General features: G+C 36.5%; 1 protein-coding gene across 1 annotated transcript in view; it reads right to left on the reverse strand.

Moving 5' to 3' along the window:
* jdp (DnaJ domain-containing protein) overlaps positions 1-16,311 on the reverse strand; it is a 123,794-nt gene that overhangs the window by 21,570 nt on the left and 85,913 nt on the right. Inside the window, exon 3 of the mRNA XM_075359826.1 lies at positions 8,192-8,308. Coding sequence (XP_075215941.1) covers positions 8,192-8,308 — 117 coding nt within the window. The remainder of the gene's footprint in view (positions 1-8,191; positions 8,309-16,311) is intronic.

Below are 16,311 nucleotides of genomic sequence, written 5' to 3' on the forward strand. Positions count from 1 at the left end.
GGTAGTAGGCGGACTAATGCACGAGGAAGAGAACTACTAGAAGCTTTTTCTACACTTGATGTAGTCTTGCTCAACAGTGGTGACAGGCCGACCTACACCAAAGGTGACGCAAGCTCGATTGTAGACCTCACTTTTGTCAGTGCCAGCCTTGCTAAAGGTAACTCCAACTGGAAGGTACTAGACATCTACACTGCCAGTGACCATCATGCTATACTCTGGGAAACGTCTAACGACCAGAAACTCAGAGGGCCTAACAAGCCATCTAACATCGTTGGTTGGAAGGTGAAATCCCTAGACCCAGAAGTATTGATAACAGCCCTCGATAGTGATCCGATAGAGACTGGATGTGCAGAAGAACATACTAAGGCCCTGATGATGCGAGTAACACAAGCTTGTGATGCCAGTATGCCTCGCAAACGTGTTATCAATTCAAGACCTGCGGTACACTGGTGGAACGATCACATCAGCAACCTTCGTAAAGAGTGTCATAGAAAAAGAAGATTATCTCAGCGTGGCTATCAACGACCCAACTCTGCAGTGCTGATTGCAGAGTATAAAAAAGCTCGTCGTGAACTCAATAAGGCCATAAAAGAGAGCAAAGGAAGATGCTGGAAAGAGCTCATATACGAGATGGACAAAGACGTGTGGGGCAGGCCTTATAAAGTGGTCATGACCCACCTGAAGAAACAACAAATGCCGTCACCTACGTGTCCTCAGCTCCTTCAGAAAATCGTCACTGCGCTGTTTCCACAGCAACACAGTCTCGATTATCAGTTAACGCCAGGCGAACTAGACGACATTCCACCTGTCACTGAAGAAGAGTTGCTGGAGGCCTGTAATCGTGTAGGAAATAATAAAGCGCTGGGATTGGACGGAATCCGGAATATAGCCTTGAAAACCATCATAAAGGCAGCACTAGCATTATTTCTAGACGCGTACAACGCATGCCTCAAGGAGGGGACTTTTCCTCGTAAGTGGAAACAGCAACGGTTAGTACTGTTACCTAAAGGGAAGAAACCGCCAGAAGAACCGTCATCTTACAGACCACTCTGCATGCTAGATACGGCGGGTAAGATATTTGAGCGTATCATCCATCAGCGAATAGATGCAGTGGTTGACCCACTCCTGGCAGACAACCAGTATGGATTCCGGAAAGGACGATCAACCCTGGACGCGATCAACCTGGTTGTTAATACGGCCAAGGAGGCGATCGCAGGAACTAGATGGAAGGGTGGAACGAAGAAGTACTGCCTGGTTGCTGCCTTAGACATCAGAAATGCTTTCAATTCCGCTAATTGGGACTGCATCATGCAAGCTCTCGACGAGAAAAACGTGCCAGTATATCTTCGCAGACTAGTGATTAGCTATTTTACAGATAGAGTGCTGAAGTACGATACAAAGAATGGTCCGAAAGAGTATGATATAACCGGTGGTGTGCCACAGGGCTCTGTTCTCGGTCCACTTCTGTGGAATATCATGTATGACGGGCTCCTGAGATTGAAGCTTCCAAGATGTGTCAAACTGGTAGCGTATGCGGATGATGTTGCCGCAGTGATCGTCGCCAAACACCTCGACGAGATTCAACATCTGTTTGACATTACTTTTGAGAAGATCAACCAGTGGATGGATACAGTTAACCTTCAACTGGCCAAGCAGAAGACCGAAGCAGTGCTTATTACCAGCCGAAAAGAAGTTGAAACAATTAAGCTAAAAGTCGGTGACCAAGAAATTACATCACAACCTCATATACGATATCTGGGAGTGATGCTTGATGCCCGACTCAACTTCAAGCAGCAAGTAGAACACGTCTGTACGAAAGCGTCAGTAGTGAGAGCTAGTCTCGCACGATTGATGCCGAACGTCGGAGGCCCAAAGCAGAGCAGAAGGCTACTATTGTCATCAGTAGTAACATCGGTGCTCACTTACGGAATATCTATTTGGGCTGACGCACTAGAGACGCAAGATTCGTGGAGAAAGGCGGGACCGATATATCGTATGAGTGCATTACGAGTCGCAAGCGCTTTCCGCACAGTGTCTGAGGAAGCAGTTTGTGTTATTTCCGGAACTCTGCCTCTTAGAGTTCTAGCTGAAGAACGACGCAACCTTTACCATCGAAAGACGTCAACCTTACTGAGTGCTGAAGAACTCAAGACAGAAGAGCGACAGAAAAGCATCGCACGTTGGCAGCTACAGTGGGATGTTGCCGTGAAAGGCAGGTGGACACACCGTCTCATACCACGGATTGACTTTTGGCTGAATCGTAATCACGGTGAGGTCAACTACTATCTAACGCAGATGCTATCAGGACATGGCTGCTTTCGAGAATACTTACATCGCTTCAAGCACGATAATTCTCCAGAGTGCCCGTCCTGCCCAGGAGTCAATGAAGATGCAGAGCATGTTTTCTTTGTGTGCCCACTATTTTATCCACAGCGTGATCTACTCGAAAACATCTTACATCAAAGTATCCAACCTGAGACACTAATAGAAGCAATGTTGTCGTCAAAAGCCGCATGGAACGCAATAAGCACGTTTGCAACAGACGTCCTTACAGACCTGCGTTCCATCGAAAGAAAAAGAGCAAAGGACCACAACATCTAGAAGAAAGAAGTAATAACATCTTAGCTACCAGAAGGAAGAGCAGTAGCTAAATCCTCCCCCCCCACGAAGTAATGCCTAACGGCGGATACCGTGGGGGATCAGAGTTCAGAGGATAGCGGAGGTTTTAGTCGGTATTAGCATTAACAAGTCACCTTTAAGTTAATGTTCGAGTCCGACATACCAGGCAAAACATCTAAGCCAGAGATTCGTAAAGGAATTTCCTTCGCTATATAAAAAAAAACACAAAAAACACACACACACACACACATATGCACACATATACACCACACACATGCACATACACCACACACATACATACACACACGCACATACACATACACCACACACATACACATACACCACACACATACACATACACCACACACATACACATACACACACACTACACCTAATGGGCTTAAAGCTGATTCTATTGAAAATAATATATATTTATTTATTTTTTAAAAATCAATTCTTTTAAGAATCATTCTTCTCTGTATTATATACAAACATACTTTATTTATATTATTAGACCAACTAATGTACAGAATAAATAAAGTAGGATGACTTACCTTATTCCACTATACATGCAGGAGCGCTTTTGCAATTTACTCACATCATCAGCTGCATTATGTATTCATCTCAAATTACATTACAAACTTCATAAAATATAATAACATATCATGCATTTATTTAAAATTTAAAACCTTTAATCTTTTTATTTTAAACTTTTATTCAGTTAAATTAAAAATTAGAACAAAATTTAAAAATATGATAAATTAACAAAAATTAAAGTGTAAAGATTTTTACATACATAAAAATATGACATCAAGGTTTAAAATCAAATTAAAATTAAAACTAAATAAAAATAATTATAAATAAAGCAATCATGCATGTTGTCCATTTAACTGAACTTACTTTACTATACTGATTGAAATATAATAAATTATACATCACTATCAAAATAGATGGTGGTGCCATCTACTGCAGCTTTCAAATAGATTGCACCACTGTCTATTTTGATCATTATCATCATCATTCACTAAAAACGCATTGTCGATTTAGCCACGTCACTCTCATCTCCGCTTCTCCCTTCAAGTCATTATATGAACCAAGGCCTCTTCTTTAACATTATTGATGATGGTGCTCTCGGTCTACCTCTAGGGTTTTACCCAAAACCAAGCCCTCAAATATATTCATTAAGAACTGGTCATGTCGTATTACATGTCCTATCAATTTCACTCTTCTTCTTCGTATAATATTTAGCAAGAACCTTCTCTCATTCACCTCTGCTAACACTTCATCATTTCTTTTCCTATTCACCCAGCTTGTTCTTGTTATTCTCCTCCAATTTCACATTTCTATTGCTTCCGTTTTTTTTTCTGCTTTCCCAAGCGTCCATGTTTCACACCCATAAGTTACAACACTTCAGACATAAGTTTTAGCGAACTGTTTCCTAATTTGCATACTCATATGATTATCAGTCAGTATATTCTTTTTATCCTGGAAAGTTCATTTTGCCAGCGCTATTTTTCTTTTTACTTCTGTGGCGCATTTAATATCACTAGTGACGGTGCTTCCCAAGTAACAAAAACTGTCAACCTTCTCTACAACAGTACCGTCTAATTTAATATCAACCTTTGTACCTTCCTTATTTTTCCTACAATCATAATCTTTGTCTTCTACTTATTAATTTTCAGTTTAAGTTTTTTTAGTACTTTAGAAAGTGTTTCTAACATAATCTCCATTCCTCTTGCTGATTCTGCCAGTAACACAATATCATCTGCAAAGCAGATACAATGTATGAATTTTCCATTAATCCTGATTCCTTTGTTTTTTCTTTCATTTCTACAATAGCTTTTTCAATAAACAAATTAAACACAAACAGTGACAATGAGCAATATTGCCTGATTACCCTTCTTATTTTGGCCTCTTCCTTTAAGCCGTTGATTTCAATCTCTGTTTTTCTGCATTTTATACAGATTCAGAATTAATCTTCTATACCTCCAGTTGAGTTTTATTTCCCTCATTGTTTGAAATAGTAATTCCCAATCCACCTTGTCAAAGGCTTTTTCTAAGTCTACAAAGTCAAAAAGGTCTTCTTATTAACCCCAATTCATCTCTCTAATAACACTCTTAGTGCTAGTATCGCCTCTCTAGTTCTCCTCCCAGATCTGAAACCAAACTGATCTTCTCCCAAATTTGCTTCAATTTTCCCTTTTATTTGGCTTTAAACAATGTTTAGCATTATCTGGGGGATAACAAAGATATTGTTCCGTAATTGGTGCAATTCATTGCATCTCCCTTCTTAGGAATTATTACAGTTTTGCTATTTATAAAATCTAGCAGTGGTATCGTTCCCTCTTCATAGCAATGTTTGATAAGCCTATACAAACACTCCTTTTTTGACTCTCAAAAAATTCTTTTAATATTTCTGCCAGGATGTTATCTGTGCCTGTTGCTTTGCCATTACTCAGATTATTCAAGGCGTTGACAAATTCTTTCTTAGATGCAGGTGGTTCCATCATGTCTTTACCCTCCCTATTATCATCTTCCAGATATTCCCTACTGTTAACATTATCTTTTCCTTCATATAGTTCCTCAATATATTCTTTACATCTGTCACCTACAACATCTAAATCAAAAAGAAGATCCCCATTTTTATTCCTTGCTATATTTGTTTTTGTTCTTGATTTTATCATCATCGCGTAAGCATTGTCAGTTTTTCCTCTTTCTAGGTCTTTCTGAATCTCCTCAATTCTTTCTTGCATCCACCTTTCTCTTTCCAGTCTGTATTTTTGAGTAATCATATTCTTTATCCTTTTGTACTTCTCCAGGTCTTTTCCTCTTAACTTGTTTCGCTCTTCAATGAGGTCCAGTATTTCTTTGGTCATCCATGGTTTCCATGGTTCTAACTTGTTTAGCCCTATTATTTCCTTAGCCTTTACTGTTATAGTTTGTTTCATTCTTCCTATCCTTCTTCTCTGCTGATCAACTCATCTGTCATTATTTTCAGCTCCTTAACTATTTCTTCTTCCTTAAGTTGTCCACACACCATTTATGCTGGCTAGCTCTTTTGTATTTCCGAAATCTAATATCACACTTTGTTATCACAAGGACATGATCACTATCAATATCATATCCAGGGTATGAATGACTAGACTTTATTTGGTTTTTATACTTATCCTTAACCAGAATATAGTCTAACTGGTATCTCCTGCCATCTATTGGCATTGTCCAAGTATAACATCTTCTTTTGGGCATTTCAAAGCATGTGTTAGAGACATTCATTCCATACTGTTCACAGAAATGTAGAAGTCTTTTACCTCTGGCATTCTTCTTTCCTAATCCAAATGTGCCCATCCATTTTCGCTTAGTGCTTTCACCGACTGATGCATTGAAATCACCGACTTTAATTAGATTATGCTTGTCTTTAACAAACTTCATTATATCATCTATCTGTTCATATATTTCATCCACTTCTTCATCCTTATTATTAGTTGTAGGTAAGTAGACTATGATAACACACAAATTAACAGATTGGGCTTTAATTGTAACCATGATTACTCTGTCACTACAGTGGTATGTGTTCAAAACATTCTGCTTCCATTTCCCTCTTAAAACTAGTGCAACTCCATTTCTTCCTGACCTGGCACCACCACTGTGAATAACTCAGAAATCTTCAGACCAAAAATCTCCGTTTCCTGCCCATCTAGTTTCGCAGATGCCCAAGATGTCCATTTCTGATTTTCTCATCACCATCTTAACTTCCTCTAACTTCCCAGCTTTTAAAAGTGTTCTTACATTCCATGTTCTTATTCTAAAAAGTTCCTTCTGATGTCTACTCTTTACTGCTTTATTCAAAAATTTCCTCCTTGAAGATCCGAATGGGGGAATTGAAGCTCCGGAAAATTTTGAATTGGGCGAGGCCATATTACTATTTGGAAACCCATATGGGATAATAATGCAGTGGTTTCTCATTGCCTTCTGCATCCCTCTGCTGTTGACCATGTTATTGGTTCATCTACCTTTAGGGACAATTTCTTATCGCAGGACAAGGAGTTGCCCCATCCTTATCCGCTCATTCGCCCTTGTCATTGACCGTTGGCACTTGGCAAGGGGTACTCCTTATACCAAGAGTCGTTCAGTCATGATAGCCTTGTTAGTATAAACAGGGTGCACCGAGCTTCTCGTGAAGGTGAGATTGACTTTAGAGTGAGAGAGACTTTGAGAGATGCATCATCACCCCTCACACCCTATCTATTTTGATAGTGATGTATAATTTAATATATTTTAATCAGTATAGTAAAGTAAGTTTAGTTAAATGGACAACATGCATAATTGCTTTGCTTAAAATTATTTTTATTTCATTTTAGTTTTAATTTGATTTTATGCCTTGATGTCATTTTTATATATGTAAAATTTTTTAAAATTTAATTTTTATTCATTTTTCATATATTTAAATTTTGTTTTAATTTTTAATTTAACTGAGTAAAAGTTTAAAATAAAAAGATTAAAGGTTTTAAATTTTAAATAAAATAAATAAATGCATGCATTATTATATTTTACGAAGTTTGTAATGTAATTTGAGATGAATATATGAATTTGTAATGCAGCTGATGATACGAGTAAATAGCAAAAGCACTCCTGCATATATAGTGGAATAAGGTAAGTCATCCTATTTTATTTATTCTGTACTTTGATTGGTCAAATAAAATAAATATATTACTATTACAAAATATACTGTATGGGTATTAACTATTAAGTCTGAAGTATATTAACAGATAGAAATGGAATCATGAAAACAAATCAAAAATTTTATAATGCTAGTTTCATCACTAACGCTACATCAGACTGCTTTTAAAGGGAAGCAGGCAATGAAGAAGCAATGTACTGAATAAAATCTGAATTATGCATGTGGGGTTTCATTCAATAATCATGTGCATCACTAACCGATAACATCATGTTGCACCCCTTTATCGTTGGATGTAATTTTTTAATGCGGATATTGTTTGAATAGATGCGCTCATACTGATTATAATATATATATCTTTTTTTTTTTTGAAAATTCAAATAATCCATTAACTTATTAACCACTGTGTTAATGAAACTTAATATTATATGAAATATAAACTACCAAAACAGAGTAATTATATAAGTTAAACTTACCATATTAATTTCCAAAAAATGATTTTTGTAGCATTCCTTATCTTCCATTGGTATTGAATTCTATAATTACATTATAATGTAATTCTTTTAAAAATTTATTTTATTTAATTTTTTTCTAAATAACAGATTGTTCTTTAATTACAATAAAGCATTTAAAAATTTGTTATTTTATTTTAAATTGAGAACAATTTAAAATAAAATAATTTAAAAAAATTTATAATGTAGTTATAGAATTTAATACCAAATGGAGGTGCAGAATGCTGTGAAAATTGATTCTTGGAAATTAATATGGTAAGTTTAACTTATCTAATTACTATGTTTTGGTGATTTTTATTTCATATAATATTGAATATATATGTAGCGAGTACAATTAATTGCACAATTTAGTATTAATAATAGATTAGAATTGAGCAAAACCTACCTGATGCACATGTTCTTTCATTCCAAGCCATTGTTTATAGCTGATAGAGATGCCACTATTACGCCATTTGTCGTAATTTGCCCTCTTTTCTGGATCACATAGTACCTCTTTTGCTTCCTAAAAAAAAAAACACAATTGAATAGGTAACTGTGTACTCATTTTCTTTGTTTTTGTATCATTATATAAAAATTCTGAATATTCTTTCTATCATGAAAGTAAGAAAACAGAAGTTTTACATCATAAATTGTAATAATATATAATAAAAAATGAAACAATAAAATAATTAATTTAATGGAATTAAAGAATATGAAATAAATTGCGTTAAAAAATTACACAATAATAAAATAAACAGAAAAATATCAGCTAAGAATTACACTAAGAATGATATCATTAAAGTTTTGAAGTCTTCATTTAAAAATTGAAACTAAGTAAATGTAAGTACAAAAATGTTAAGAACATAGATAGTGAACAAGAAAAAACTACTCTTAAACAACTGATTAATCAGATGATTTATCTGCAATAAGTATATCACAAAACTTATTTCAGATAATTTAAACAGCAGGAAAAATTTTACCAAAATTATTTTAATTCATGAGAAACTCATTGATAATTATTTTGAATAATATGCCAGAAATCTCTAGTTATATAGTGCATGTTTGCTGTATGAAATCTACATGTTGCTGAGATCTTTGCGTATGTATTAAGTGTAGAAAACTAAAAGAAATCACTGAAGAATGGTACAAATTAACAGTTTTTAATTTTATGAATATATATTGCATTATTCTTATAGTTCATATTTCCCTAGCAATGTTTTTCTGAAAAGGATCAAGTGATTATCAAGAATTTGCTACATCAGTTTAAAGAATCTTTTATATTTCTGTTTTTGAAAAATTGTAAAAAAGAATGTAAATTTCAAAGACTTAAGAGCATTTTATAAGAAATTTAAGAAAATTTTAATGATCTCATACGAGATTTAAAGTTATCCAAAAAACAGTCTGAAATGCTTGCTTCCCGGCTAAAAGGATGGGATCTTTTTCAAAAGAATACAAAGGTATGTACTTATTATAATTGTCATTCAGAATTTAAAGGCTATTTTTCTGAAGAAAATGGCTTAGTGTTTTGTAATGACATTTCTTCTCTTATGTAATGAACATAACCCAGCAGAATGGTGCTTGTTCATTGATTCCTTTAAAGTTAGTTTAAAAGCTGTGGTCTGCATTAGGGCAATAAATTCCCATCAGTACCTGTGGCTCACTATGCTAGTATGAAAGAAACATACAAAAACTGTAAATTTATATTGGAAAAGCTTCAACATGCAATGATGAATGGAATAATTGCGGTGATTTGAAGGTAATTGCATTTATTCATGGTCTGCAGCTTGGCTATACAAAGTACTGCTGTTTTTTGTGTGAATGGAATTGTAGGGACAGAAAAAACCATTTCATTAGAAAAGAATGGCTCAAACGCGAATCACTCATTATTAAACAGAAAAATGTGAAACATGACCCATAGTGCAATCGAAAAAATGTGTATCTACCTCTGTTACATCTCAAACTATGATTAATGAAGAATTTCGTCAAGGCCGTGGACAATTGTTGGTTTCATTTACTTAAAACAGAAGTATCCTAAAATTAGTGATGCAAAGATTAAAGAAGGAATTTGTGGGTCCACAAATACGATCACTAATGCATGATGAAAAATTTGGGGAACTGTTGAATCCATTGGAGAAAGCAGCTTGGCAAACATTTAAAAATTTTGCTCAGAGGTTTTTGGGAAATAGAAAGCCGGAAAATTATTGTGATATTGTCAACGATCTTATAACATGTTATAAAAATTTGGGTTGTAATATGTCCTTAAAAGTACACTTCTTGCACTCACACTTAGATTTCTTCCCGGAAAATCTTGAGCAAGATTGTTGGACCATCAAGAGGGATGATTAACAGGCGAAATATAGCAGAAAATCGTCATTTCTTACCTTCTAGGCGAGTCAAATATTTGAATATTATGTAGTTAAGAATGCAGAAAGTATTAAAATTTTTGAAATTATAAATGCCTGTCTCTCTGAAACCTTGCGTGATCGGAAAAAACTGTTATCATATTTGAACTCAGGAGAAAAAATACTATCAGAATCACATATTTTTCTTCCCGAGACAAAAAAATTATTTTTTGTTCCCCAATGTAATTTTTAAAGTTGTTAAAAAAACTCGTGAAATATAGGAAACATAATTAATAATATTCTACTAGATTTTAATTCAAATATAACAGTAATGTGGCTCCAGAATCCTTTATTTTTAATTTTTTTGTGTTCCTTTTAGACTTAGTCAGTATTCAATAATAAAGATAACTCTTCGTAGTCAACTACAAGGTGATAATTTCAGTTTCACATTCCAAGTAATAGTATACTTCTAAGACGTTAGTAATGTAACTGAAGAAACGGACAAAAAGTAAGTGAATTTTATCGAGAATACTTTTATGAAGGGAATATAAATAAATGGTCATTTAAACTGTTTAAATCCGTTATATGAAGACCTTTCGCCCAATTCATAATCTTTTTATAAAAATGTTGATATAAAATCCCACGAATTATATTAATTATGATTTGTAAGCATAATTCAATGGTAATAATGTATTATTATTATTAATAAGTATTATATGTTTCAAATTGCACAGCAATCACTCGGGAGATGATTCTATAGCCAAAAATAAGAAAAAAAGTCCATGTAAAATATGTCAGAAAAACGTTCGTAGGCGAGTTTCGGCTTGCAAGACATTTAGTCCTGCTTTCTGCTTCCCTCTGTGAAATTAAACCGTACTAAAATTCTTTGCGTACAAATGAAGGGATAAATTTGGTTCTTCCCTGTGGTTTTGATCTAAGAAATCGAATAAAAGTGACCAATTTTATCTCAGCTAAATGAGATAAGGTTACTCAGAGGTTTTAAGAAAAACGGGGTAAACACGAAAAAGTTTTGTCGGAAGTACACTTTTCTAGGTTGGGAATAAAATAAATTTGTTATTTATCAATAAACAAATCAAAAATTCTATTTAACTTTGTTGAGAATTTAATTCTGAGAAAATTGACGTAAATAATGTTTATTAAAATTAAACACAAATTTGACAAGTTCAACTTAAATTAGAAAAAAACACACAAATTGGATCGAAAAAGTAATATGATTTTAACCATAACAATCTACATACAAATGCTAAAAATTATAAAAATAAATTTGAAAGACATTCTTCTAAAACATGTTAACAATTTTTATTTTTTCGTAGGTTGGCAATAACAGCTGATCAACAATTAAGTTTAGTGTCTAGCATTTGAGGGGTGTTTGTGCTGTTATTGTTCGGTTCAGTCAGTTACAGTAGGTGATACCACAGATTTATTTTCCTTTGGTGAATTGACGGACATGTTGTTAATTTGAAATAAAGTAAATAGAAATGGAGTAGCTGTTCATAAATACGAGGAAAATTATCCAGATCGAATAGTACTGAACCGGATTGTAAAACATTTCAGGCTTTGGAGAGGCGAGTTTGAGAAAGAGGTATGCTAAAATATATACCCCGTATGTATGTAAGCATACCTATTTGTATGCTTAAGTATTTAAGCATACGTAAGTAGTTTTTAAGCAAACAAGTATGCTTAAATACCCGAACTCTGTATTTATTGGCGGGACGAGCTCAAAAGGACCTTGGCAGGATCTGAAGTACGAGATCTCGAGTACTAAACGGTAGAAGTGGAGGATCTGTACGGTGCCCTCGACGATGATATATGGAGAGACGGTTACAAAAATGTTGCCAGAAATTTTGGTAGGCGTCTTCCCGTATTCGACAGGGCTACCCTGTCGAGTACGGGAAGTTATGCCGATGCTCTCTTTTCTAGATGCGGTGAGACGAACCGCAAGGAAATAGCTGCTGCTGTCATTCCACTCGTCACCACAGAAGAGCACGTGATGGCTAATTGTAATACCAACCGTGGTAAGAGCCCTGGCTTGGACGGCATCTCCTGGGAGGCGGTTGAGCTTGTTGTAAAACTTGCTCTGTGGTGTTTGATTGATGCGTTCAATTATGCCATCACCCTGGAATGGTTCGCAGACTCTTGGAAGTCCGCCGGTTTTGTGCTCCTAACGAAAGAGAGAAGGCAAGGCAGCAAACCAGGATCCTTTAGGCCGATCTGCTTGCTCAGTCACCTGTTACCTGAGTAAGCTTTTGAGAGCGTGCTGGTTAACAGGCTCAACCAAAAGCTAGAGGCAACTGACGGTCTTAGCGATTTCCAATTTGGCTTTCGTAAGGACAGGTAAACTATAGAAACCATATCTAGAGTCATGACTAACGTCCGGGAGGCCAGATCGGGCTCAAGGCGTACACGCTTGATTCCTGCGGTGATCCTGTTCGAAGGAAAAAAACGCGTTTAACAGTATACCGTGGAGCACGATATTCCGGGCACTGAAGAGTTGTGTCAGTCCATACCTAAGGAGGATAATCTAGTGTTACCTCTCTGAAAGATCGGCGATCGGCATTTCCGCCGAGGAAAAGGTACATATCAGGATGAGTTGTGGTGTTCCACAGGGTTCAGTGTGGGGACCAACACTGTGGAATATCGCGTATGACGAAGTCCTATCCGTCGCGCCTCCCGTTGGGGCAGCCCTTACAGGGTTTGCCGACGATTTGGCACTAGTGGTGAAAGTGAAGTCAGAACGGGCGGTGATGGACACTGGGAACGAGGCGATAAACATTATTGTTTTGTGCCTGTAGAAGATCGGGCTTCAGCTTTCGCCGTAGAAGACACAACTGGTCGTAGTCTCGGGTAGGCGTAAGGTGACCCCCCCGATTTCATTTAGGGTTGGTATCACAGTAGTCCACCCTATCCCTGAAGTGAAATAGCTCTGGGTGAGGATTGATAAGAACACCACGTTTCAGAGACACATAAAAGAAGTGTCGGTCAAAGCCGAAAAAAACGGCTGCCACGAACGGTCGGATAATGGTCAACATCGGGGGCCGTCGTATCGAAGCGGAGGTTCTTGTCTCAGGTGGTGCTCTCGAAAGTACTGTATGGAGCCTCAGTTTACTCCATCGCTCTGCAGAGAGGAAGATCCCGTGCAGTTCTTAACAAGGTGCACAGGGCTGTCTCCCTCGGTATACTGCGGGTACAGGACCATCTCAGGCGATTTCGCCGGCATAGTGCCCAGACTTGCACCTCTGGATCTCCTCGTTCGGAAGAGGGAGGAAATGTACAGAGGAGTGTGTAAGGTGGATGCGGAGGTATCGCTTGTCCACAGATGACAGGAGAGATGGGATCAGTTGACGAAAGGCAGATCGACTTACAGACTGACCCCGGACCTCTAGAGATGGCTGTGCCGAAAACACGGGAACTAGGTTACGAGTTGACCCAGTTCCTTACCGATCACGGATGTTTCAAGGCATACTTGTGCGCGCGGACGCTGAGACTCTCCGCGGATTGCGAATTACTGCGGGGACGAAGAAACCGCGTAACACGGTGTTCGTGTGCGATCGGTTCCTGCGGCATAGGGAAGCACGCAGGGAAGTATTCGGCGTGTTTACCCCAGAGAACATCATTGGGACTATGCTTCAGATCGATCGAACGTGGTACGCAGTGTCCACGACGCTGGTTAAGATCATCCGTACCAAGTTGGAGGAAGATGTCCAGGGGTTCACTCTTGGACATCTTCCGCCCACGTTCCCGCCCCAAGTGGTCGAAGTTTAAAAAAAAAAAATATATATATAAATAAATAAAATAATAAAAACACAGGATCCCGAGACTAGTTCGAGGCGTGGGGTCAGCAATGGAGGAAAGGATAGAAACAAGACACTTGGGCTGCTGTGATAATACTGTAAGATGAGCCCGGCATCCCATGTTGTAAAGGGGGAGGAGTTTTAGTGGGTAGGGTCGCAAGGGAAACTCCCACACTACCATGGGTATGAGACCACATGTGCCAATAAAAGGTTTCTCCTTCTCCGACAAAAAAAAAAAGAAATATGCTTAAACCACAACGATTCGGTGCTGGTCCTAAACGTTTTGTGATAAATACCAACGCTGAAGAAGCAGTATTCAATGCGGTACAATTATCTCCCACCTCTAGCACCAGAAGGTTGTCACATCGCTTTCATGTTTCGCAATCATGTGTGTGGCGAACGTACGGGAGCAACGATTATATCCAATCCATACAACACGTGTACAAGATTATTATCATCTGATTTTGATAAACGGATGAATTTCTGTCGATGGTTAATTAGAAAATGTGAACATCATCCAGATTTCCTAAGTAATACTCTAATTACTGATGACTCCTTTTTTACAAGAAATAGCATTATAAATTATCAAAACACTCATACTTGGGGAAAAGAAAATTCCCAAGAAACTGCTAAAAGGTATTTTCAACGCAGTTTTTCGTTTAATCTGTGGAGTGGTTTTCTTGGAAATAATCTCATTTGTCCTTTTTTTACCGCCAAGGCTCAATGGAAAGTGGTATTTGCTTTTTTTGTAAAAAAATCTGATGGAAATCTTGGAAGATATTCCACTTGCAGATAGAATGAAGATGTGATTTTCAATGATGGCGCACCTGCTCACTACTATCGTGATGTGATGAATTATTTAAATAATACATTTAGTAAGCAAAGGGATTGGTCGAAACGGACCGGTAAAATCGATCTTGTGATCTCCCCGATATCGAACCGCGGACATTTTCCTTTGCGGTTGGATGAAGTCGTTAATGTTATCTGTTCGTACTGACACTCAAGAAGAATTGATACATCATATTATGGAAGCTGGATTTGCAATTAGGAATAATAATGACGATATTAGAAGTGCTCGGCTAGCATGGATTCGCCGTGCTGAATTACGCATTGAACAGAATGGCGGATACGTTGGATAACTGCTTTGAAGAAATATTTGCATATTTATCAAGTAACCAGTTTGATATTTAATAATTTTTTGAAAAAAAAACCAAAAAAATATGTGATTTTTATTTTTTTAGATCTAACTTTTATTAATTTTTTCTGTTACTGATAAGTTATTTCATTTACGTTATATTCAAACATCGATAACAATTGTTCTGTTTAAAATCTTATCACTTTTCCGATACAGCTTGTGTGCTTTTTTGTTATTTTTGGCTGTAGAATCATTTTCCGAGAAATTATCGTGATAATTGGAATCATTCTGTATGTATTTTTAGTACATGAATCTTTCTTATAGTATTAAACGTGTGGTTATGATTTTCAGAAGACCATATTACAAAAGTGAATGTGGCCTTCAGCCGTCCGAGGCCATTGAGTCACTACAGTTTATAAACAGATCTGTAAGAATATTCCAGTTTACATATTTATGAACTAGTATAAATTCATACCGGTAAAATCTGAAAGTAAATAAAATTAATTATAATAGAAAAAAGATATGTAGTTTGTACCCGACTGACCAAACATAAACATCTGCGTATAATCTGATTATAAAACTGTAAAATTATCGTCATTTTCCCCCCAATTGATATCGGGAATTAGAATTTTGGTGTTGGATTTATTATGTTTCAATATAACCTCTAGTTCTATTGAATTTTTTTTTAAACGGAGATTCTAATCTTATCCTAGGTGCAAAATCTAAAACGTTTCATTATTCCTCAAATATTTTTCGAAAATTTCAAATAAAAATCTTACTCGTAAAAATTTAGAGGGTCAGAATGAGAGTTTACATATAAATGAACGGTACGAATAAAACTCAAAGCTAAATTTTCTACTTAGTAATAAAAAAAAACCCTTTCGGCACGCCGGAATGGGGAGGAAGATTTCACCGGTGCTAAGTAGGGGATAAAAGAAATTTCCATCTTAAAATTAAGAAAAACTTCGAATTTACTCAATACGACAACGGTTGCATGTGAAAAAAGGTATAACATGTTTAGCATACGACAAGCCCCATCTTCTTACAATTCCAGGAAAAATTTGGCCTTGCCGAAAGGGTTGGTCATATCAAAAATTGTTTAAGACAAAAGTTTTAGGTAACGTTTAGAGGACTAACGACCACTTTAAACCGATTCGATATTGTGTCTATTAAGGGAGGTATGATTCTTTTTTTATCTTCGAAACTCCATTTTTTCAACCCCTTGGGTCAATGGTTG

The sequence above is a fragment of the Lycorma delicatula genome, chromosome 1 (genome assembly GCF_047948215.1).
Source record: "Lycorma delicatula isolate Av1 chromosome 1, ASM4794821v1, whole genome shotgun sequence".
NCBI classification, from domain to species: domain Eukaryota; kingdom Metazoa; phylum Arthropoda; class Insecta; order Hemiptera; family Fulgoridae; genus Lycorma; species Lycorma delicatula.